The following is a 23,827-nucleotide window of genomic DNA, read 5'->3' as shown; positions in this document are numbered from 1 at the left end:
TTATTGCCTGATTCTTTCGCGTGCAGCATACTTGATACCCCCAACTCAGCAGTCACCCCGCGCATCTATCGGATACGGGTTCTTCCGCAAAGAGATCGATGTGCCTCGTCTCCTGTCGTCGTCGTGGTACTCGTTTCTTGCGCGCCGTGCTGGACGAGTCTAAGGCGCTACAGCTTCCTCGGCGGTGGGCAGGAGTAGGCGTTTCAGCTCTCGAACGACGACCTCGGCCGCGAGGGTGTAGGTCGCGGTGCTTGCGGTGGCCCTGGTGTGATCAATCGGCCGATGAACCCCGGAAGGTGTGAGCGGATGCCGGATCGTCGACGAGGTGAAAGCAAGGACTCACCATCTCGTCTCCGTCAAGACGCCTTCGACCTCCTCTGCCCCTTTGCCTTCACCCTCGTCCTCGTCCTCTTCTGCGATAGGAAGGAGATCGTGGACGTTCAAGAGGGTGTAGAGGTACTCGGCGGCCCTGGCGCGGATGGTGGGGTAGGGAACGCTGAGGAAGGTCTTGAGGTGTCGATCGAGTATGACCGTGCCCAGCCGGTGGTGGGGAGCAAAGCACGGAGCCAGAGAGGGCGGGAGGAGCGAGAACGAGAAGAGGATCGAGGCGTTGATGCGTTGATGCGACTTCAACGTGCTCAACGCGTGAGTGCTCGTGCGTTGGAGCGTCGTCCTGGTTTCGGGACACGAGGGGGAAGACGGGAAGGAGGTCGACTCAGCATGGCCGCCTGGCTTCCAACACTTGGGCCGCGTACGTCGTCGACTGAATGGGAGAGGACGTACAGGATTGTCTCCCACTTCCGCGTCCCCTCGGTATCGACGTGCTCGAGCGCCTCTTCAAGCAATCCGCCCTCGACGATGCCGCGCAGGAGCTCAAGGGCGGGCACGACGATGTTGTTCTTGGTCAGGCTCCGCTTGAGCAAGAGCGCCAGATCCTCGAAAAGGTCGTAGAGCGTATACGCCTCCCCCTCCCCCTCCACCAGGAGAGAGGGAGAGCTTGGGTTGGAGAAGAAGGCGATGAGAGATGAAAGGATCGTTCGATGCTGTGCCGATGCGCAGGCGAGTGGAGCATTGAGTTGGTCAGCACGACAACAACGGAGCGAGGTCGAAGAAACGGCGAGGGACGAACACCGAGGTCAGATTTGCTCCCGACCGATGTGAGGAGGCCGAGCAAGACCTGCCCCCTGTAGCGAGGGATGAGGAGCAGCTTGACGGCCTGCGGAAAGAGCTTATTGGCATTCTTGAAGTCGATCATGCTGCCATCTTGGTCGCTGTATTGCGCATCGACGGTTGGGAAACCAAGTGAAACGGTCAGCTCAGCTTGCATCTGTCGCCGCGGGGACATCCGAAGGCGCTCAAGGACGTACATGAATGCCTCCTTGACCACCTGCCCGCCCTTCATCCTCCACCATGACTGTCTTTCTGTTGCAGACCGCTCGTCGTTCCAGAGCTGGAGGAGACATCCGCCCGCTACTTCGCGGACATGGTCGATCCGCTCCACCGTCTGCTTCATTATACCGCCGACGACCTGGTCGTACAGCTCGAGCGTCACGTACTCGTCTCGCTCGGCGATGGTTGTCGAGTCCCGGCGATGCCGACCTCGAAATAGGCTGAGCAGCCGCGACAGACCCGAGAGACAGGCGAGGCGGATCCATGACCCCACGTCTCCGCGTTGGTCTGTCGAGTAGTCTTCGAGACCAGAGAGGAGGGTCACCATGATGGCTTGAAGGAAGGACGGTCGCAGGATTGCGTTGCCTTGAGGCGGTCAGAAGGGACATGGAACCGACTTTTCATCAGCACTCCTGCTTTTGAGAGCGGTCCGGGCAGACAGACACTGCTGCACTTACCCGACTCGCACTGCCCTTCAACACTTTCGATGGCGCGCACCAGGGCGATGTAGGCGTTTCTCCTCGATTCGACGTTGCTTGAGTATCGGCTAGCAGGCGTTTTGGCGTTCTTGACATCGACGATCGCCATCAAGTGATCGAGGGCCGTCTCGAACCGGTCAGCGTGCCGAGTATAATCGTAGGAGCCCAGGACAAGGGCGTTGCTCTGCTGCTGCGCGACTGAAAACGCCTTCCATCCCTGCACAGCGGTACGATCGCCGTGGGCAGAGAGACCACAGGGATGTCAAGATGTCAGCGTGAAGCTTGGCCACCGACGGCAAAGGTGAGCCGGGAAACTCATCTGTCGATCATTTCTCCGCATGCCACAACCTTGCTGGCGTTCCTGACTGCCAAGGATGCGGCCCCGTGAACAGTCTCGTCGGGGTCTTGCAGAGAGAGGTAGACGACGGTCGTCCACGAGTCGGCCTTGGAGAAATGCTTTGGCTCTGTCATCGTCCGCGCAAAGAGGTCGAAGGCCGACGCGACTAGACGGCAGGAGGCCTCGAGGACCTGCGCGGTTGCTGTACGCTTGAGACGGCTCGCGGCAAGGTCGTCGATTGTCGAGAGCAGCTGTCGGAAACAGTAAAGGCGGTAGTGAAGCGATGAGACAGCGGCCTTTCCGATGAGGTCTTCCAACAGGTCGACGTACCAGAGCTGCGAGCGCCTCGTGGGTGCTCGCATCGTCTCGTGATGCGCAAATGGCTCCAATCTCGGCGAGCGTGAGAATAGCACCGTGTTGGATAACGCTATCCTTCGCCGAACAGAGAGTCCGCTGAACGTGACGCAATTTGGAGGCGGGAAAACGCAAGTCAGTATGCCCGGATCATGATGCTGCCCACGGCTGTCCACACCCTCAACTCACCAGCCTGCCAACTATCGGCGCCCCTAGCTTCTCGACGTCGATGCCGACAATCCTCGCGATGGCCTGGGCACCGAGACGGCGCATCGCTGCATCCCAGTGAGCGATAGTAACGCAGATCAAGTGGTCGACGAGAAACGACCTGTACTCGTCGAATTCCGCCACCTCGACCGCGCACCGTAGGAACGCGCTCTTCCGGACGCTGACGGCGTAGAAGTCCGTAATGCGGATGACATCGATCCCGTGCGGGAAGAGATCGAGCCTGCCGACACACTCCTGGAAGGCGGCGCTGGCGGCACGTCGGATCGAGACGTCGCGGTCCAGCGTGGCGACGGCGACCAGCTTGCGTGCGAGAAGAAGCGCGTGGGGCCGGATCGCCTCGGCGTCGTGAGCGCGAGCGAGCGCCCAGACGACGTAGCACGCCGAATCGCGTACGTTGGCGCCGACCGAGTGCGCACCCCTTCGCACGTCGAACAAGAGGGCCTTGCCGACCCACTCGAGCACCTCGCCGAGGCTGGACGCGAAGAGGAGCCCACGACGTGCCTGCTCGGCCAGTGCCATGCACGCCCCTTGCCACGTGCATTCGGATACTGCGTTGAGGTCGTTGGCGCCCTCGTAGAGATCCGGTATGTTGATGTGGAAGAGGCTGACGATCGCGTCCGTCACTTGAGCGATGAAGGGCCTCGGTAGCCTCTCGCACAGCCTTGCCAGCCCTTTCGCGGCGCTATAGCGGACCACTGTGTCCTTGTGCTGGAGCGACTCAATCAGCTTCGAGATGTACTGGTCAATCAGGTCAGGCACGTCATCCTCGTCGTCGTCTTCGTCTGCTTCGTCGTTAGCGGAGGCGGTGTCGTTGGAAGCGCCGAGGGTGCGGACGTGGATGAAACGTCTCCTCTTCCGCGGCCTCAGCAGTTTGAGGCCGAGACGGCAGGTAAGCTTGGTCTGATTCTTGACCACGAGCCCGTTGCCGGCCAGGTCGCGTCGATCCGGATCGTCGTATAGGTCGAGCACCGCCTGTATTGAGTGCAGCCTGCCGGAGACGAAGGCTGGGTCGTTTGTTTTCACCACTTCGCAGAGCGCCTGCAGGACTCCCGTCGCGAGGAAGGCAGAGGGCTTGGACACGAGCGTGGCGGAGCAGAAGGCGGCAAAGTCCTCGAACTGGGCGTCTTGAACATCTTGCCTGTCGGTCGAAGATCAAAGGTACGGGAGAGGCATCGGAGTCAAGATAGCTACGAAAGAGGCGTGAGGAGAAGGTGATCGGATCGCGAGCTCCTCACTCACCGTTGGAACAGCCGACCCAGCATCACGGCCGCCGCGTCCCTCTCCTTGCCCGGGCTCGAGAGGAAGGATCTCCCGACATGTTCGATCCTGTTGGCGGTGGGCATCGCACCGGAGCCAGCAAGGCCAAGGACGCCGAGATCGCCACTGCGCGCATCGAATTGGCGAAGGTCGAATGGGATCATGCAGACGAGCGAGAGCCACAGCAACAGGACATAGCGAAGCTCCCAGCACGTGTTCAAGACGCTGGCTTCACCGTCCCGCCCGACGGCTGCCTGGTCTGGATCGGCGAGCTTCTCGAGATAGGTCAGGGTCGGTGCGAGATCGGCGACCTCGTGCGGGAAGAAGTTTGCTGTGATGGGTGCACGAGAGGTGAGGCAACGACGGGAGTCCATCAGCGACTGACCCTCTCCACGTGCATCCGCACTCGGTCAGGGCTCACTGATAGCCTTGTAGCCTCGAATCTTGGTATAGAGGTAGACGAGCCTGCTGAGTCGGACGACAACATCGGCGTCTAGAGACTCTAGCCCTCGAATGTGAGCTTGCAGCACCTCAATTGGCGGCGTGACCATCCGCTCGAGGTAAGGATCGAGGAGGTAGGACTGCTCCTGGTACTCGTCCAGCTGCAGGCGGGCGAAGCGATACGACAGACGACGGCGTGTGAGCGGTCGCGCATGCTGACAGGCGCGCGTTGCAGACTCACGATGGCGGCGAGGCCAGCCAGGATGGCTTCTGAGCGGCTTGGCGCAGACGAAGGGCCGTCAGCGCGGCGGACGAGGAGGTCGTCGAGTAGCTGCATGTACTCGTCCGCCCTCTCGAAGCGGGTCAGCTCGTTTTCCTCGACGATGCCGACTTCATCCGCCGCAGCGATGGTGCGGTCTTCTACTGCCGATCCAGCCATCGTAATGGCGTTGCTTCTGCGTCGGAGCGCGGTCCAGAGAGGTCCAAGGGTCGGGTGGTGTGCGGCAGTGCGGCAAGGCCGAAGGTGTTGGTCTCGGATTTCGCCCGCAGTTTGGCGGACCTTTTCCTTCTCACCGAGCGGCGTGGGCCCGACCGCCCGCCGCGGAAATCGGACGTCCATAACCAGAGTGGAGGCGGCCTGTGCGAACCTCTGCGGTTACGCCGTCGAGGGCGGGCAGGCCTTCAGGCGGCCCTATCGTCGACCACCACCACACCGTCTTCGGATCGGCCCCGTCGGAGCCTTTCCGATGGGTTTCGGGGGCAGGACGAGTCACGCATGGCGTCGGGGCCTTAGGTCCGTACATGCTTCGGCTCGATCCGACCATGCCGTTGGCATGCATGGACAGAGAGGTGGTGTACATTTGGCTCAGCCAAGGACGCGCCCCCGCGGATACTTAAGCGGCGGCAGTTCGCTAGATAAGCACCCGGGCCGACCGACCAACAACTCGCCTCATCACCACCACCTCCTCTTCCTCCCACACACTGACCATGTCCGGCCCATCAGACAATGGCGCAGCGCCGCCTTCGCACCAGCTGGTGACCGAGGCCAACCGCGCTTTTTATGCCGCCACCGCCAAGGAGTACGACAACCTGGGCAAGGGCGCCACCGTCCAGCTGGCGCAGGACAATGCCGCCAGCATCCTCGAACGCGTCCCTGGCATCAAGGACGGCCAGACGGAGCTGCTTGACTTTGCCGCGGGGTGAGGAGGAACAGACCGGCCTCGGGCTTACTCTCGATGCAACGGGAGGCGGGCACTGACTGGACTGATCGCTGCCTGTGCTCGACTTACTTGTAGCACCGGCCTGCTCTCTATGCTGCTGGCACCTCGAGTCAAGTCTATCTACGCCGTGGATCTCTCCGAAGATATGGTCGGCGTGCTGCAGTCGAAGCTCGATGCGCAGCCTGCCGACGCGCGGGTCGACAACATCCACCCCATCGCCGCCGACCTTCTCGCCTCGACTCCGCCGCAGCTCGAGGGCAAGCAGGTGGACGTGGTCACCTGCACAATGGCCTTCCACCACTTCGCTGATCCAGCCCGCGTCGCCTCGGTGCTGAGCGGATTCCTCCGAAGCGGCGGATACCTTGCCATCGTCGACCTCATCCATCAGGACGAGCCAATCAAGCTTGACGAGCCCGCGGAGCATGGGCAAGCTGAAGGCCACGAGCACGGTCACGGGCACGATCATGGACACGGCCACGGACATGATCAACAGGCAGGCGCCAACAAGGACAACGTGATCGCACACAAGCACGGCTTCAGCCGCCAGGACATGCTAGGCTTCTTTGAGGCGGCCGGGCTCAAGCTCGTCGAGATGGAGAAGTCGTCCCAGTTCAACTGGCGGGGACGCATGTTTGACACTTTCCTCGCCGTCGCACAGAAGCCCTGAACAGTGGAGCAGGGACGGCACCGGTCGCCGGAGCGGTACGAAGAAAAGCACCTCTATTGATCTAGCGTGGCGTGGCTCGTTCTAGCAAGGGACGGGCCGGGATCTCAGGGGTACTTTTCGAGGATAGGGTCAGTGTTCTCGAAAACGGGCTTGACTCCGCGCTCGAGCGCTTGCTTGACCTCGGGCGTGTCCTTGACGACATCCCACTTTGGTCGCTCAAGCTCGTAACCGCTGTCGGGACGATCCAGAGAGGGAGGAAGGATGAGGTCCAGAGCGCGGATCAGCGTCGAAATTTCCAGCGTCGACGTTATCAACTGGCCGAATGCACTCACACCGTGGTCCTGGCGTATTGGAGTCCGCCGATCCTGGTAATGGGGAGCGTCTTCTGCGCGTCGATGGCGCCCGTCTGCGGGTTGATGGTGTCCTTGCGAATATGGATGGCCTTGATGTTGCCGAGGACGAGGGTGGTGGTGTGCTTGCCGTTGGCGTCGTAGAGCTTCTTTTCCTCGAGGACGGTGCACTCCATGCTGAACGGGCTCTCCTTGATGCGCGGCGTCTGGATCGTCTTGCTCTTGACGGGCGTGAGGCCGGTCAGGGCAAACTCGCTGACGCCGTGAGGGCTGTCGATGCTGGCAAAGTTGAGGGCCTCGGCCATGGGCTCGCAGCTGGCGCTGATGCTGAACTCGCCGAGCCGGCCGATGTTGAGCTCCGAGTCCTTTCGTCGGTCCTCGCTGCCGCCGAACGAGATCATCACGGTGGCCGGATTGTGCGAGACCATCTGGTACCACGAGATGGGTGCGAGGTTGGGCGAGCCGTCCTCGTTGAGCGTCGTAACAAGCGCGACGGGACGGGGCGCGATCCCGGAGATGAGGAGCTTGTAGATCATGGCTGGGCTGATCTCCGTCTTGCCCAGCTCGATGACGTGGTAGGATGCCGAGTCGGACGCCGCGGCCGAGGCGGCCGGGTGCGAGTTGAGGCCCTGGCCCGCCTTGAAGTCGGGGTCGACGGTCTTTGTGAGCGTGTACGAGGCCGAGGTGTCAAACTCGGGTCGGGCTGCCTCGGCCTCCTTGAAGGGCGGGTACTTGGATGCCATCTTGGCGCGCTGTGAGGGCGGGGTGGCGTGCGTAGCGGAGCGGGCGGTGGTGGTCGAGATGTATGATCGTCCCAGATTCGTAGCCAGCTGGCGTTGGTTCTTATGGTGGTGGCCGAACAGAGAGGCAGAGGTCGGAAACGAGGAGCGGTACGAGGGGAAAAAACGGGTCCAGGATGGGGAAGCGGCCATAGTGGGTGGTACGGAAACAACCAACAGTAGGGACAAGAATGAGCCGTCGGCCCGGGTGCGGGGCTCGATTGCGGGACGGACGTCGCGGCCGCGATTACGAAGAAGCTCGAGCGAGATGCATATGCTGGCACCGTCAAAAGGCCGCCGGCGGGCGAAAGGCGGGGAAGAGCGCCGGCGTCCGTGCGTCGATTTGCCAGCCTCGCTGGCCGCCACATCCGACAGGCCGGCGTTAGCCGCCTACCGCGACCCTTCTCCGCACCTTGCTCGAGTCCTCTTCAGATCGCCACTCAGCCTGTCCGGACAGAGACGGCATCCGCATCAGCATCGTCGTCGCCATCGTCGTCGTCATCTCGCAAGCAGTCGAGAACAGAACCTCCATTAACAAGAGACACCACGGCGCTCAAAAAAAAAGCGACCGGTTGGGCACGCTAAGCTACGACACTGCAAAGGAGCTAGAGCTTGCTGGCCGTCGTCTTGCCCTGGCCGCGCCGCTTCTCGACCTCCTTCTGGATCTCGTCGGCACTCTTGCCCCTCACCAGCCCCTCCTGCGCGCACACGGCTACCAGCGTACCGTCCCGGCGGTAGATGCGCCCCATGACCACACCTCGCCCGTTGCTGGCGGCTTGCGTTTGCATCTGTGCACACGTCACCCAATACCGAACACCGAGCGTCAGCGATCGTTGCGTTGCAACGGACAACGACACAACGGCCGCCCCGCGACTCACCACAAACAAAAGCCACTCGGAAACGTCAAAGGTGTCGTAGAACCACATGCTGTGGTCGAGCGACGCCATCATCTTGATGTTGCGGCTATTGTTGAGCGCCTTGGCCACCGTCGAGAGCAAATAGAAGCTGCAACGCGGGCACGGTGCGTTGAAAGCACGTCAGTCTTGGCCCCGACGTCACGGCAAGATGACGTAGCACACAGGCGGAGCTGCTCGACTCACTCGCTGGCGTAGGCTAGCGCTACCTTTTGCGCCTCGATGCCTCCGGCCATGGGCTTTCTGGTCCGCATCCAGAACGCCTGCGAGTTGCCCGGGGTCGCGTGGCCGTGGCGGTCGTACATGCCCGGAAGCGCGTCTCTGTGGGAACACAGCAAACGTGGGCGAGGGCAGGGTTCGACAGGTCGTCAGTCAGAGGCTTCGTCGACGCTGGACTCGGATCGACCGCCGTTCAACTCACCGGATCTCGACTGGGCTCTTTTGGCGGTCCTCGATCCAGCCCTGGAGGACCTTTTTGATCCTTGGGTCCACATCGGGCCGCGCGACGACCTCCATGTACCTTTCCTCGTTGAGCGGGCACTTCTCCGGCGGGGGCAGGCTGCTGAAGCCGTTGTCCTTGATGTGCTTTTCGAGACCCGTGGCGTACGCGCCCGTGTGCGAGTTGGTCATGTTGGTGCCGTCCTCGTCGAGGGTGGGTACGGGAATATGGAAGCTGGGCTGGGACGGCTCGGGCTTCTGGTAGGAGAGTATGATGGTGAAGATGGTGCGGCCGCGCTGAGTCGCATCGACGGAGCGGGTGACGTAGGAGCCGCCGTCGCGCACGCGGGCCACCTGATAGAGGATGGGGACCGACTGGTCACCAGCCAGCAAAAAGTAGCAGTGCAACGAATGGAGGTGAATGCCTTCGCGCACCGTCTTGCCCGCGGCAGCCACCGCCTGGGCGATGACCTGTCCGCCGAAGACGCCCCTTGCCCTCGCAGGTGTCCAAAGCGTCTGAGCGGGAGCGGATGCATCCGGTTCCAGGGCAGGCAGACACATCAGCGATCGTCCTTCGATGCTCCTACGACGCCCTTCAATTTCTTGTCCGGCATCTCACCTTGCTCCTGTACAGGTTGACATCGATGTCTTCGACGGCGAGAGCATCGACAATGTCGGCGCCCTTGTCGCTCGCGGTGTTGACGCCCTGCTCAAAGACTGGCGGCTCCTGCTCCTCGGACGTAGGCTCGCGGCCTTCTTCGCGAGCTCCAGGACGGCTCATGATGTGCGGAAAGGCGTATGTGATGGCTGAGCGAGGGAGATGTTGGACGTAGTCGCCGATGTAAAGTGATATCTTTCGGGGTGGTTTGTCTGCCGGTTGCAGGCAGGCAATGGACAGCGTCGGATCGCGGGAGGTATGGGCAGGAACGGATCAGGCGCAAGGGACGTCGACTGCGCTGTTGGTGTTTATATTGGCTCTGCTGCTGTGTCCGAGGCTGGATGGAATGAAGGCGAGGAGAGGCGGGTGACTAGCGGTGGTATGCCATGCGTGCATAGACGACGGTGGTGGTGGCATCGCTGATGGATCGATGCGTTGCTGATTGCGACAAAAACGGCCGGCCGGCAAGCGCGGCCAACCGGAGGCCGGAAGCTCTGCGAGGTGAAAGAGGTTTTAGCTCTCCCGGCCGAGATCGTCCCGAGGGTCGCCCACAGACGGCCGATCGGAGGTGGCCAGCGAACGGACCATGTTGCCAGGCAAGGCAGCGCCAGCGTGGCCTTCCTCTCACCCTCGCCATCACCTCACACTCTCGCCTTGGCCTTCGCAGAGCGACTTTCCTACCCTGCTTTGCTCGGTCATCTGCTCGCCGCTCCTGCCGGAGAAACGAGAACCTTGACTCGGCGGCCACCATGGCCACACCGGTATCTTACGCAGCCGCCGGCTCCAGCCTACGCTCCGCACAGCTCCAGTCGCTCCTGTCGCTCCTCAATCTAAACAACCCCAGCTTCAGCCATTCCTCGACTGCTTCGTCCGCACCAGGGTCCGCCTACACCTCGCGCCCCGGCTCAGCCTCCGGTGTGGAAGGTCCCGATGCCAAGGGCCAGATCGAGGTGCCCTCGGGCCCGCCCGTCTGGAAGGTCCTCGTCATGGACAAGGTCAGCAAGGACATCCTCGCCACCAGCCTCCGCGTCCAGGACCTCCGCGAGAACGGAGTGACGCTTCACATGCAGCTCCATTCCGACAGGCCACCGCTGCCCGACGTCCCCGCCGTCTACTTTGTGTCGCCCACCATGGAGAACCTCAAGCGCATCGCAGACGACCTCAAACGCTCTCTCTACGAGTCCTACTACCTCAACTTCACCTCGACGTTGCCTCGCCCCCTGCTCGAAGAGTTTGCCACCTATGTCGCGCGCGACGGGACGGGCCATCTCGTTCAGCAGGTCTATGACCAGTTCCTTGACTACATCGTCCTCGAGCCCAATCTCTTTGAGCTGCTGCCGCCCTCGCAGCAGGCCACCTCCAGCTCGGCGCCAGCAAAGGCGATTGTCGCAACGCCAAACGGGGGCGCACCCGCGTCCGATCGGGTTCCTACCACGTATGAGCGGCTCAATGACCCAAAGAACGGCCAGACCGAGATCGAGGCCGAGACGGATCGCGTTGCCAAGGGTCTCTTCTCTACGCTGGCCACCCTTGGCACCCTCCCCATCATCCGCTCACCCAAGGGCAACGCCGCCGAGCTGGTGGCGCGGAAGCTCGAGTCGAAGCTGCGAGAGCACATGACGAGCGCGCGCGGCGCTGGCAATCTCTTCTCTGAGAGCACATCGGGAGCTCAGTCGTGGAACACGTCCCGGCCGCTGCTCGTCATCCTCGACCGCAACGTCGACCTGGTGCCCATGTTCGCCCACTCGTGGACCTATCAGGCGCTGGTGCAGGACGTGCTCGAGCTCAAGCTCAACCGAGTCACGGTCGTCTCGAGCGAAAAGGGGGTCAGCTCGAAGCGCACCTACGACCTCGACTCGAAGGACTTTTTCTGGATCAAGAACTCGGCCACTCCCTTCCCCCAGGTGGCCGAGGACATCGATGCCGAGCTCAATCGCTACAAGAGCGATGCCGCTGAGATCACGCGGTCGACGGGTATCAGCAGCATGGACGAAGTCGGGCAGCTGGACGCCTCGAGCAACGCGGCACACCTCAAGGCGGCCATCACGGCGCTGCCGGAGCTGACGCAGCGGAAGCAGACGATTGACGCGCACATGAACATCGCCACCGGGCTCTTGCAAGGGATCAAGAGCCGCGGCCTCGATACCTTGTTCCAGCTGGAGGAGGCCATCCTGCGGCAGGTGAGTGACCGCAACGCGGTGCCGCCCCGCCGCAATCTGCGCAGCCGACTGACGCTACTGTACATCGCCTCCTCTTTCCCGAGCAGAAAAAGGAGACGATCATGGAGACGATCAAGGATCCGGCGCTTGAGTTGCCTGAGGACAAGCTGCGCCTGTTCCTCATCTTCTACCTCTCGGCACCGGACAGCGCCATGACCAAGGCGGATGTCGAAGAGTTCGAAAAGGTGCTCAAGGAACAAGGCGCCGACCTGTCCGCGCTGCAATACGTCAAGAAGTGAGCAGCAGGCGTCGCCGTCGTGTTTGCGTGCCGTTTCCGGCTTGCAGCCGCACCAGCAGAGTACTGACCGAGCTCCTCCGTCCCCTCTCATGCTGTCGCAACAGGGTCCGGGAGCTGACGAGGATGACGATGCTGGCGTCTGCACCTGCGCCGGCGCCGTCGAGCGACGGTGGTCAGCTGTTCCGGGGATTCAGCTCGCTGAGCTCCAGAGTGAGTTGGTCCTCTGGTGGCGCCCGAGATGCCTGCCCAGCCTTCCAGCTCGCCTGGTACTGACACAGCGACCCTCGCTCTCTGACCAACACAGCTGACGGATCGGCTCAAGGACAGCGGCCTGGACCTCGTCGCAGGAGTCAAGAACTTCCTGCCCGCCCAGAAGGACTTTACCGTGACGCGGCTGACGGCTTCGCTGATGGACCCGTCGTCGGCCAGCAGCCAAGCGCTGCAGGAGACGGACGAGTACCTGTTTTTCGACCCCAAAGCAGCGCGGGGCCGCAGCGGTATGGCGGGCGGAGGCGTAAAGGCGCGGCAGACGTTCAACGAGGCCATCGTCTTTGTCGTCGGGGGCGGCGGCTACGTCGAGTACGCCAACCTGATGGAGTACGCGGCTCGCACGCCCGCCCAGCCGGGTGGCGGCGGCGGCGGCGGGCTTGGTGTGCCCGGTGCGTCGGGCGGTACGGGCAAGCGGATCACGTACGGCAGCACCGAGATCCTGCGGCCCAATGAGTTTGTCGCGGCGCTGGCGGCACTCTCCAACGTGGGGTGACGAGGCGAGCAATGGCGAGCGATGCGCTACGGCACCTGAAGATAACCAGAGATACGGGCGCGGACAGACATGCGAAGCGGAAGCGGGTGACATGATATGGTCATTCAAATCAGCATCCAGGCGCGAGACGATGCGACGAGGCGTTGCGTGCAGGACGGAGAAGGAAAAGAGTCGGATGGATACGAGTACAATGCGACAAAGAGGTGCGTGCGGAGAAAGGAGGCTTGAGGGAGGCCAAGTGAAGGACCGAGGTATTGCAGGAAGGACCCAAGAGACGTGGAGAGAGCAGATCGAGAGGCGGGGATGCGAAGAGGACGTCGACGCCGCGTGTGGAAGCGAACCAGCGCCGAGCGGACCGAGACAAGGTGAAGACAAGAGAAGGCTGAGGAGAACCTCAGGCACGTCTCCAGCTCCACCACCTCCTCTCTGACCCGGAAGACGACGAGGGGAGGTCCCTCTTGATGTCCCTGGTACGGTCCCGGGTGGAACCAGTGGTGTTGTTCTTCCTCTTTGTCCGTTTCCCCTCGGCCTGGTGCTGGACCTCGATGTCGTCGTCGCCGGGGACGGGTTTGGCGCTGCCGTTTGTGCGGCTGGTCATGTCGCCCTTCCAGGTCCCGTCGAGCTTGGCCTTTTCGATGGCCAGGCGTTCGCGCTGCCACATCGAGGCCGTGTGCGACGCCATCGAGCGGGCGTACTGCACCTGCTGCGCATCGAGGGAGGTGCGGAACGAGTGCTCCGACGTTGGAGAGTAGCAGGAGGAGGAGGACGAGGAAGACGACGAGGAAGAGGCTGAGGGCGAGTGCGACGAGACCGAGATCCGTGGCGTGTAGGACGGTCCGCCAATGGGGATGACGCTGGCGTCTCGCATTGTGAGGGAGATTGCGGTGCTGCGGTGCTGCGGTGGCTAGCTGGCTGTCTTTAGTGACTTTGGTGTTGGCTGTGTAAGCGTCGTCCAGTGGTCGTGCTTGGTCAAGTGGGTAGCGTGCAATGCGTTTGCAACGAGGCGAGATTGGCAGGCAGCTGTGCTAGACGTTGGCGCTCGGATCGTGGTGGTACTCGTTGGTGGTCGTGGGAGGACGAAGGTAGGATAAGAACGCAGAGGGCGATGCTCGCTCATGAGCAAAGAGAGGAGGAGGTCTATATACCTGACCCACCTTCGCGGTCGAGCCCCCTACATAGCCTGCTGGTTCTTTGTCGACCGCTGGCTTCCATGTGGGGCCGGGTCCAGGCGGCAGACTGTGCTGTGTTGAGATGAAAGGAGATACGGAGGCGTGAAGCCGGTGTGGTGGAGCCTCTCGTAAGAAGCCGTCGCGCAACGAAGTGAGGCCGTGCCGTCGTTCCGCAGGAAAGAGGGGGGAGAAAGCGCAAAACGTCACGTCCGCCTCTCCGGGCCGTTGGAGCAACAGAGAGAGGAGAGATGACGGAAGTCTTGTGCCGCGGTAAGTGCCAGGCCATCCACTTTGCGTGTGGAGGGGCCAAAATCAGGCAGGGCCGCCTAGCCTGCGCCTTCGGCCTTTACAGTCCGAGCAGCTGGCTGGCTTCCTTCCTCCGAGGCTGGCGGCCCGCCTATGTGGTCGTCGGCCACTTTGTTCCGAAGCCGTGTCTTGGCGAGAAGAGGGCGCTGTGCCAGGCAGGCTGGATTTTAGAGCTGCCCTGCCTCACCCCGCCTCGCCTCGCCCCGGTTCGGGCTGTGCTGAGCCAAGCCGGCCAAGCCTGCCTGCCTGCCTGACTCCCAGCTGTACCTGGCTGCCCACCCGCCTCGAGTCGGCAGCGTCGTCCCGCCCGGCCGCCCGCGGATACATACGCGCGCAGGCCCGCCTCGTCGCCGTCGTCGTCGTCGTCGGCCGTAGCATCCGCAGACTGCCCTGCCAAGAAGCAGACACACGCGGCCGGACCCCTATGCTCGCAACTCTTCTATCTATCTGTCCTCAGCGAGCGACACCCACGCTACATGCCAAGCAGTGACTTCACGATTAGGCCATCAAAGGAGGCTACAGTAGGAACCGGCGGGTCCAGCAGCCGTACTGTGTCGAACAGGCCAAGCATGCGCTCCGGACAGTACATAGAGTACCCCATCGAACACAAGTCGACGAGGCTAACTCCTGGCTTGGAGACACGAGTGTGTGAGTACCTATCGCAACACTGCCGCCGGATTGTCGTCGTCGTGCCTGCCAGTCTCTGACTCGACTCGGAGATGGGACCAGGCCGGGGATTGCGAGGCAAGGAAAGCGGTGGTCTCGTCCAGCTAAGGCCAGGCTACGCGTACGGCACGCCGGGCCAGGCCTAGCCTGGCACCGCCTAAACCCCGGGTTGGCGGGCCAAGGCGGCCGCGATTGTTTCGGCTTATCGGCGGGCGGGCAAGAAGAAGCACGCAAGAGGGTATCACCACGGCCTTCCCGAAGCCACAGCGGCTTACATCCGGGCAGACGTGCCTGCCCACCGATACCTTACCTGTACGGCCGCCTCCCTCCCTCCTCTCTGTCTTTGAGCAAGGCGAGGCAAGGTCGGCCCTAACCGAAACAGACCCCGGAATGCTCTCACATCACCACCAGGAACCGGCCGGCTGACCGGGGGCCACCCCCGATCTTGCTCGTGTGCAACCTAACTTCTTTCTTCTCTCATCGGCCGGTGGACCGAGCGTCGGTTGGTACTGTAGCTGTGAGCTCGTATGTAGGTGTGTATGTGTAGGTGCCCACATGGTCGCATCGAGTAAGCTCATCACGTTGGAGCTGGCGGGCCTCGTTTAGCGCTCCCCTCTGGGCCCTCGTCTGGCGTGCGTGCTGCTTCTTCGATCCGATGCCGATCCGATGCCGAGGGTTGCTCCGTCACCTTCAGCTTGTGCATCACAAGGTAAGGCGTGCAACTGCCTAGAGTAGAGGCGCAAGGCATGACGTTGCACTCGCCCGTCCAGACAGCTTGGCCACCATTCAAAGGGCTGGCAAAGTTACCGCACACGCGCACCGTCGGACCCGTTGCTGCGACCAAGAACGCCGCGCTTTCTACTCTTTACTGTACGGTGCCAATCTCCTCTATGCCATGCCGAAGACTCTGACAACGTTGCTGCCTGCCGGCCAGTGCCGTTCGAAGGTTGGCCGTGGCCGTGTGATTGAGCGGAGCTCGATGCCGAACCCGGTCGGGAAGATCTGCGTATGCAAAGCGCACTCTATCGAGAAAAAAAGCCCCGCCCGGGGGCCTACCTCTACGTCATGTACCGCCCGGCCTTGTTTTACGTATTCGCCGCTCTCTTTCTGACCCCGACCCGCCCTCAAGTCGCCGTTAGTTGTCGCCGCCAAGGCTCATAAGTTGCTTCTGGCACGGCCTGGCCGGGATGCCGTAGGACAGGAAGCCGTTCCGCTGAATCGATGCTCCTCTCCTGCCTCTCTTCTCATACTGCACAGAGTATACCCGCCGAGCGTCGTGTTGCCCGTTCCGCTCGCCAAGCTTCGACGCAGGTCCCATCTCGCGGCGTTCCAGCCTCGGCCACGAGGCCGATTAAGAGTCGCCGCGCCGTCCACAGGCCCAAGCCCTCTCATCCACCTCTTATATGAGAGCCTGCCGGCAATCGCTGCTCGTTGACGTCTGCGAACCGTCCTCGCCCAGCCACTCGCCGGCCCCTCCTCATCGGTCTGATCCACAGAGAGAATGACATTGCGTTTGGGTTTATGTTTGTGCGAATTCGACCAGACGGAACAAATACAAAGATGGATGGGGTACCGGGGTGTTGGAGGTGTGTGTGCGTGTGAGAGTGTGTCGAGGGATCGAATCGGGTGGTGGATGTGATCTTGAGAACGAGGTGCGTTTCCAAAGGTTGGCAACGGAGGGAGAGGGTCCGCCAAGCAGCCGTCTGGTGGCCGAGGCGAGCTTAACGAAGCTGCCGTACCGACTCCGTCCGCGTGGCAGCCATGGCTCGGCATCGACCCCTTACCGGAAGAGAACGTAAACCTGCATGGTTGGGGATCGTGGCTGTCCGCCTGTCGCCGCGCGAGCTCGTCCTCAACGATTCATGAGCGTGTCACGCATGCCCGAAAAGAACTTGCCCATGCCCCTCTTCTTGGCCACCGGGGCCGGGGCAGTTGTCGGAGCGGCGGCATCGCTGCAACCCGCCTCGGGAACGTGCGATGACGATGCCGAGGGCGACGACAGCGGCGCCAGGTGTGAAGCTGTCGATTTGCCGGCAAGACTGACAAACGACGCCTGCGAGGGAGAGCGTAAAGACCCACCGCGATGCGGGGCCGCCTCGCTCATGGGCGCCACGTTGCTGTCGCCGTTGAGCTGATTCTTGTCACCAGATCTTCGGAGCGATGCCGAGCGGGTCGCGCCTGCACCGACCTCACGCGGCTCCAACGCGGTCTGCAGGCTGCTGGCGCTCGTGGCGGCGTCACGCCGGAGGCCGAGACCACCTCCGATGCTCCCGGTAACCGGAACAGGGGGCGACATCGAGGCGGGCTTGGACGGCGATGACGACGCGTTCGAGGCGCCCGACGCATCGATGGCCTTGAATGCCGAATCCTTGCTCTTGGCCGACGAAGACGAGCCCGGTCGCCGGAAGCGCGAGACAAACGACGTCGACGGCGAAGGCGATGCGGCTGCGGAGGCTTGGCTGTCGTGGGTGCTCTGGCGGCTGAGGCCGGTGTCCTTCCTTGCCGCCTTGTCCTTGTCGCCCACACTGTCCTTGCTCTTGGTGTCTTGGAGCAGCTCGAGGAGCTTGCCCTTGCCTCGCTCCCGCTCGGCCTCGGCCTTTGCCTTTTCCCGAGCCTCTCGGCGCTTCTTGTCCATCGCTCTCGCCTCGTCGCCTCCGAAGATGCCGGCGAGATAGCTGGCGTCGACCTCCTTGCGCTGCGGCTTCTCGCGCTCCGAGATGGTGCCGAGACCGGTGACGCTGAGCAGCCCACTCGCTCGCGACCGCGACCGCAGCGAGGGGTCGCGCTTCGTGAGGGCCGCCGGCGCCGACGCGGTCGAATAGACGCTCGAGGATTCCGAAGAGACCGAGCTGCGGCTCGACACGGTGCTGTTGGAGGCCAGCGAAGAGAATGTCGTCGTAGACGGGTTCCTCTCTCGCCACGACATGGGCTTCGAGCGCCCTGAGTCCTGTAGCGTAGGTGCGGCGCCGGCCTTGCGCTCATTGATCCGCTCGCGTCGCTGAGCAGCCGATGACCAATTGGAAGAGACGGTTGAGGCAGTCTCGGCCAGGCTGGCACGGTCGGTTGAAGCGCGTCCATTGACCAGGCTGGTCGCAGTGTTGGCTGCGGCATCAGCGGCGCCGAGGTCCGCTCGCTGCACCGGAGACAGGACTTGCAGGTTGAACTTGGCCGCTGCAGCGGCGGTTGGGGGCGACAGGCTGACGCTGGGAACGGCGGCCGACCGGGCATCCTCGGCATCGGCCTGTTTGCCACTCATCTTGCTCATCTGACGTGCCAGAGTCTCCGAGGCAAGGGCCAGCTCGCGGATCGTGGCGTCCCGGGCCTGCGCCTCGACGTCGATGTCGGTCACGCGTGAGAGGTTCTCGACCGACTGCGACCGCTTGAGCTGCTTGGCCAGCGTCCTTCCCTTTCTGGCCCCGCGCTTTCGGCGCTTTGAGTGATTCGATGCTGTGATGCTTGCTGGCTTGGCAGTTGTCGCTTCGGTCGAAGGCTCGGACGGGTCGTCGCCGCAATCTCCTTCGCCAGCCTCGCCGGGCGCGACCGCAGCCGACTCGTCGTCGCCGTCCGGGTCCGTCTCATGGTCGCTGCTGTTGCCGATGCCGTTGTCGTTGGATATATCGTCCGACTGCTCTGCGGGAACGGACTTCTCCGCGGGAGCCTCAGCCGCTGTTGCCGAATGCTTGTCAGACATCTCTTCAACGTCGTCCTCGACATCGATGATGGCAGGCAGACTGCCGGCATCAAGCACCAGGCTTTTGCGATGTGACGACGACGGCCGAAGGTCTTCTTCCGCCGAGGTCCCGGGCGCTTTGGACTCGCACTGCAGCATGGCGTCGACCTCGTCGCGGTCCAGACGTTCCTGGTAGTCGGAGTCGACCGTCGTCCGCGGAGAGGAGTGCTGGTCCAGCACAACCTCCTGACGCAGGGCAGACCCTTTGACGGGCTCGCTCTGCTGCTCTGGGCTCTGCGCCGGCGGGAGCGGCGACGCGCGGCCATACTGGGCGTCGAACGGGTTGCGCTCGGCAGGCCGAGGCGACGGGGTGAAGCGAGGCGACGGCAAGACGTCTGGGGTAAAGAGACCTGGCCCAGGCGAGATGCTGTCCCGCAGCCCGCCGAAGAAGCTTGAGCGGTAGAGGCCGTCCGTATTGAAGTCGTTGAGGCCCTGCAGGTCGATGCTGCCCTCCCGGGCGATCGACCGCGAGCGACCCTTGGGCGATCCGAGCATTGATGGCAGCGTCGAGATGGACGTGGTCCTCGAGTGGATCAGCGGCGTGGTAGCGTACATCGAGGCGCCGCGGGAGATGCGTCCAGGGCCAGGACCGTTGAGGTCCAGGTGCTCAACGAGTCCGAGAGCCCAGCGCGACAGCTCGCCGGCAGAGACGCGCTTCCTGGCGCCGGTCTCGACGTCGACGGAGCAAAAGACGTTCTCGGCGAGGTAGCAGGCGACCTTTTCAGTCAGACCGTCGAATGAATCCATCAGGAAGCCGACCGGGTCGTAGCAGTAGGCGGAAAACGACGGGCAGTCGGATGAGGGCTCCGTGAAGGGGTTGCGGTGGAAGAGCAGGTTGAGCAGGACGACGCCGAGCGACCACACGTCGGCCTGCTTGGGATCGTAGTCGCACGAGACGTTGTTGTGGCATTCTGTGGCGGCAGCGGGAAAGGGGAGGAGAGCGTCAGGAGGAGTTTCAACGGGTCGGCGTTCCGGCCGAAGCTGAGATCTCGTAAAAGAACAGCCAAGCTGCAGCCATTGAGAACTCACCGAAGGCCATGTAGGGCTTGCTGCCGCAGTCGAAGTCGTCGCAGCGCTCGTCGGCAGTCGCGAGACCAAAGTCGGTCATTTTGACGATTACGCGAGCCTCCGTGTCTCTCATGCTGTCGGCCACTGTGCTGACGCTCTGGTCCGGCGCAAACGGAGAGGCAGCCGCAGCCTCTTCCGTGTACCGGCGGTCCTCGACGATGAAATTCTCCGGCTTGATGTCGCGGTGGCTGATGCCGCGGTCGTGGCAGAATTGGACGGCATCGCAGATCTGTCGGAACATGCGCGAGATCAGGCGCACACGCCGACGCGACAGCAGCGTACTGCCAGCTGTCGACGCCAGCAGCGATGGCGAAGGCGGTGTCGCGTCGAGCGAAGTGCCCAACTCGCCCACGCTCATGTCGTCACCGTCAGCGCCCGGCCGAGGCGATACGCTGTCGCGTTGGTAGCGTCGGGCCGACGCGTCGTCCTCGCCGTTGACCCTGCCGGGCCCATCTGCGGCAACGGCAGCGTCCGTGTCCTGCGCCTGCTCGAGCCAGTAGTAGAGATCCTGACCCGGGCAGTACTCGAGGATCAGGAAGAGCCAGTCTTGCGTCTCGTAGGTGCGGTAGAGGGTCACGATGTTGGGATGCGCGGGGATCGACTGATGAATGGTCGCCTCGAGGCGCTGGATCTCGAGCATGTCCTCTGGCAGATCGCGTTTGCAGAGGCACTTGAGGGCGAACTCGCGCGGCGTGAAAGGAGTGGTGCGAGGCTGCTGCTGCTGCTGCTGCTGCTGCATTTGATGTTGCTCGTCCTGCAGGTCCTTGCGTCGGCGCTGCTCGAGTGATGGTGAGTGGTACGACATCGTCGTGTCGCCAGCGTCGACGTGTGCCTTGAGCGTGGAGCTGAGAAGGTCCTCGGAGTCCTGGCCCCTCATGGTTTCATCGGCCTCGTCTTCGTTGTGGATCAGCGCCCTGGCAGCCGCATACGACGGATGCGGGTCAGGCGACTGCGGCATCGAGCCCGACCGACGCCCCTGTCTCGACCCGGTGATGAAGGCGGCTCGGGCAGCGGCGGGCTGCATCTCGGCATCCTCGTCGTCGGCGATGGAGAACGCCCCGTCCGCATCGGTCAGCTGGGGGTCTTCGGGCATCACCTCGCGGACCAAGTAGACTACGGCGTAGCTGCCTTCTCCGAGCTTCCTGACCACCTCGAGCTGGCTGCCGGTCAGATCGCCATTCTGATCGACAAAGCCCGGGGTCGTTTCGGCGATCCGGATCATCTGACCCTCGTGCTCGAGACCGGGCCCGAGTCGGTCGCCGACCTCGAAGATGTCGCCCGGCGGACGCCCTTCGATTGCGCTTCCGTTGCGGCTGAGAGGATAGCCGTCCGAGGCGCCGTAGTGCATCAAATCGTCCGCCGAGAGGTCAAAGAATTCCTGGCTGGCGTTGTCGTCGTCCTCATCAACATCGTTGTCATCGTCGATGGCATCGATGTCATCGCCATGTTGGCGCTTGCCGTGACTGTCGTCGTTCGCACCGCTCTTGTCGCCGTCAAGGTCATTGAATGGCCTGTTGTCAAGGCGCGAACGCGTCTCGGCAAAGACATCGTCGCTCGAGCGATCGAAGCGGTTCCGGCGGCTGAGCCGGATGCGCTCGTCGTCAATCCTCGATTGTTCCTCGAGCTTTGCCACCAGAGATGCACCGTCCAAGGCCAGTTTGGCAGCCTGAACTGGGTCGTCGCTTGGATCGTTGGTCCTGGCATCCGGAGCCACGAACCGCTCGCCGTGTGCGAGGTATGATCGCCTATCCTCGGAGCCAAGGCTGTCCTCTCGTTCTCTGATCGACCCAGCAACCGACGTCATGCTCTGCAGCCTCTCGCGATGATGCGGGAAGCGGCTGGGATCGGGAGTACCATGCTCCGGGATTGTGTCGGCGCGGTAGAAGGCCAGCGATGATGGAGGCCTGCTGCCGCCACGACTCAGCGAGACAGACGACTCGCGCGAGCGGCTGTGGCCGCGCAGGTTCGGGGTCCTAACTCGATCGTAGTGGGCCACGCTGGGTCGGAGGCCAGAGACGCTGCCTCGGTTGCGGAGGTGAGGCGGTCGGTAGACACCAACACGCTTCGAGGTCCCGGGCGGCGAAGTGGGCGAGATCACCTGCGAGCTGCGTCGGGACCGAGAGAGGCTATAGCCGCCCTGTACCGAGGATGCGGCAGAGGCGACCGAATCCCGCCTCGTGAGGGCGCCAGGAGAGCGCAGCGAAGACAGCCCCGCCACTGAGGTCGAGACATGGTGGCTAGGAGAGTCGTTGTACGCCTGCTGCGAGGCGGTCTCGATGATTGGGAGCCGGGCGATGGGCGCCAGGGTCCGGTCAAGGAGTTTGGGCGAGGCTCCCGGGCTCCAAGCCGAGGTCGCTGCCGCGGGCTGTCCAGCGCCAGGTCCGTAGGCATGGCCAGGAGCGGCGTAGACATTCCCACGCGCGCCAGAACGGCCCGACACGACCAGCGGCGACCGCTTGGGCGAAGAGTGGATCGGACCACCGAGGCCTCTACTCAACAGCGAGCCAGAAGTCGCCGGAGAGGCGCCCGACGCGAACGTCGATGCCGAATTGACGACGGGCGTCCGAGGCAGTGACTGCTGCTGCGAGGCCGAAAAGGCACTCGAAAGTCCTCCGACGCGCGAAGTGGTTTGAGCGTTCGATCCATAGACTCGAGACTCGTGCTCGCGACGCCGATGGAGGGCATTGGCGTCGACCGCCTGCGTCCTCTCGGCGTTAGCCTGGGCGACGTTGCTGGCGCTGTCGATGCTCGAGTCACGGGGCTTGCTCGGCGTCCCTGGCAGGCTCGGCAGAGAGCTGGTCGGGGTGAGCATCCAGTTCTCGTTGCGCTCCTTTTCCGTGAGGGCCCGGTTGACTGGTGTCGGGTGGACGCGTTGGCCGTCCAGCGGCTGGAGACGGCCGCCGATACCGCCGCCAATCTGGAGCGCACGTAGCTTTGTCGCTGGACCGGGCGTCGGCTGGGTCAAGGACCACTTGTCGGAGTGCATGGGAGGGCTGCGGCTGTATTGCGGCGGCGAGGTGCCCAGATCGGCCGTCCTTCCCGCGCCGTTGCTAGCGATGCTGCTGGGCTTGAGCGAGGAGTTTGGCCTTCCGGAGCCAATCACCCCAACTCCGTTGGCCCATGGGTTGGAGTTGTTCGTCGCGCGAGCACTGGCAGCCGAAGGGACCGCAAGGTGGGTGCTGCCGGTGCTTCCTAGACTGGTGCTGAGGCGGGACGCCGACGTTGCAGCTGCGGGAGCGTCGCGCGCATCATGGCTGAAGTGCACCTGGTGCTGGTTAGTGTGCTGCTGCTGCTGATGGTGAGGCTGGTGTTGTTGTTGAGACTGTTGCTGGTGCTGGTGCTGCTCCTGTTGCGACAGAGGTGCTGCGTGGGTGCGCCAGTTGTCCTTGGCCTTCCAGGCGGGCTCGATCCGGGTGCGCGGGATGGCCTTGGCCTCGGCCTTGGGCATCGAGACAAGCTGGGGAGGGCCTGCAGGTCGAGCAGGCTGGTGCCTCCTCCAGCTAAGAGGATCTTCGGTGCCGGTAGCGTCCTTCATGGTCGGAGCGTCTCTCGAGCAGAGAGCGGGCTAGAGATTCTTCGCCGGTGCCAGGGAGGACGTGGTGGAGGTGTTCGCTGGTGGGATGAAGCGAGCTTTGCGGCTGAAGCGTTACGGCAAGGCAGCAAGCCGATGGTGAGGCGCTGCAATGAGCGAAGAGGGACAGAGATCCGATGTGAGGGGTCTGCCGGTCCCATCAACGGGGAAGCCCGAACGACCAGGGAGGTGGTGGGAGGGGCTTCGATGGGGTAGCGGACTAGAGCGACATGGGTGCGTGGTGGAATGCGCGAGAGCCTGTCAAGCCCAGGAGGTGGACGGCGACTTCCGGGACGCTTGCAAGGGGCAAAGCGACGGCCGCGCTGACTTCTAGGTCAAGGCTCGCCGAATTTCTAGGGTTCCGGCGCAGTGGATCTGGCGGCGGGACCGGAAGCAAGCGAGGACCCGATGATGATGTATGCGGGTCTGAGAGGGCGGAGCAAGAAGTTAAGCCAGAGCAGTGAGGGCGCTAGGGCGTAGGGCGCTGGTCCGAGATCGAGATTGAGATCTGCTCGGCGGTCGAGCCGCAAGTCGCCGGCGCGCCGGAGAGCTTACCGGCTGGCCGGGGAAGAGTGAAAAGGCGTAC

General features: G+C 63.1%; 7 protein-coding genes across 7 annotated transcripts; 2 read left to right on the top strand and 5 right to left on the bottom strand.

Moving 5' to 3' along the window:
* Positions 1–159: 159 nt before the first annotated feature.
* Positions 160–4,924, bottom strand: PFL1_03652 (uncharacterized protein; the record flags this gene model as incomplete). The annotated part of the gene is made up of 12 exons (XM_007881171.1): positions 160–262; positions 344–673; positions 784–1,043; positions 1,130–1,271; positions 1,368–1,722; positions 1,848–2,085; positions 2,217–2,456; positions 2,536–2,658; positions 2,749–3,925; positions 4,027–4,375; positions 4,466–4,646; positions 4,727–4,924. The coding sequence occupies 12 exons, from the start codon at positions 4,922–4,924 to the stop codon at positions 160–162; spliced, it is 3,696 nt and encodes a 1,231-aa protein (XP_007879362.1).
* A 548-nt stretch (positions 4,925–5,472) lies between these two features.
* PFL1_03651 (uncharacterized protein) lies at positions 5,473–6,372 on the top strand (the record flags this gene model as incomplete). Its single annotated transcript, XM_007881170.1, has 2 exons — positions 5,473–5,684; positions 5,781–6,372. 2 exons carry the CDS (start codon positions 5,473–5,475, stop codon positions 6,370–6,372), a joined length of 804 nt encoding a protein of 267 aa, XP_007879361.1.
* A 104-nt stretch (positions 6,373–6,476) lies between these two features.
* Positions 6,477–7,465, bottom strand: PFL1_03650 (uncharacterized protein; the record flags this gene model as incomplete). Its single annotated transcript, XM_007881169.1, has 2 exons — positions 6,477–6,603; positions 6,705–7,465. 2 exons carry the CDS (start codon positions 7,463–7,465, stop codon positions 6,477–6,479), a joined length of 888 nt encoding a protein of 295 aa, XP_007879360.1.
* A 641-nt stretch (positions 7,466–8,106) lies between these two features.
* Positions 8,107–9,634, bottom strand: PFL1_03649 (uncharacterized protein; the record flags this gene model as incomplete). Its single annotated transcript, XM_007881168.1, has 5 exons — positions 8,107–8,289; positions 8,380–8,506; positions 8,602–8,736; positions 8,837–9,369; positions 9,473–9,634. The coding sequence occupies 5 exons, from the start codon at positions 9,632–9,634 to the stop codon at positions 8,107–8,109; spliced, it is 1,140 nt and encodes a 379-aa protein (XP_007879359.1).
* A 626-nt stretch (positions 9,635–10,260) lies between these two features.
* On the top strand, positions 10,261–12,731 carry PFL1_03648 (uncharacterized protein; the record flags this gene model as incomplete). The annotated part of the gene is made up of 4 exons (XM_007881167.1): positions 10,261–11,691; positions 11,778–11,965; positions 12,073–12,178; positions 12,273–12,731. The coding sequence occupies 4 exons, from the start codon at positions 10,261–10,263 to the stop codon at positions 12,729–12,731; spliced, it is 2,184 nt and encodes a 727-aa protein (XP_007879358.1).
* A 394-nt stretch (positions 12,732–13,125) lies between these two features.
* Positions 13,126–13,599, bottom strand: PFL1_03647 (uncharacterized protein; the record flags this gene model as incomplete). The annotated part of the gene is made up of 1 exon (XM_007881166.1): positions 13,126–13,599. One exon carries the CDS (start codon positions 13,597–13,599, stop codon positions 13,126–13,128), a length of 474 nt encoding a protein of 157 aa, XP_007879357.1.
* A 3,125-nt stretch (positions 13,600–16,724) lies between these two features.
* On the bottom strand, positions 16,725–23,205 carry PFL1_03646 (uncharacterized protein; the record flags this gene model as incomplete). The annotated part of the gene is made up of 2 exons (XM_007881165.1): positions 16,725–19,513; positions 19,632–23,205. The coding sequence occupies 2 exons, from the start codon at positions 23,203–23,205 to the stop codon at positions 16,725–16,727; spliced, it is 6,363 nt and encodes a 2,120-aa protein (XP_007879356.1).
* Between the last annotated feature and the right edge of the window lie 622 nt (positions 23,206–23,827).

This window comes from Pseudozyma flocculosa (genome assembly GCF_000417875.1).
Source record: "Pseudozyma flocculosa PF-1 unplaced genomic scaffold scaffold00011, whole genome shotgun sequence".
Lineage (NCBI taxonomy): Eukaryota > Fungi > Basidiomycota > Ustilaginomycetes > Ustilaginales > Ustilaginaceae > Pseudozyma > Pseudozyma flocculosa.
The sequence above is the reverse complement of the archived record's forward strand: the minus strand, read 5'-3'. Positions and strand labels throughout refer to the sequence as shown.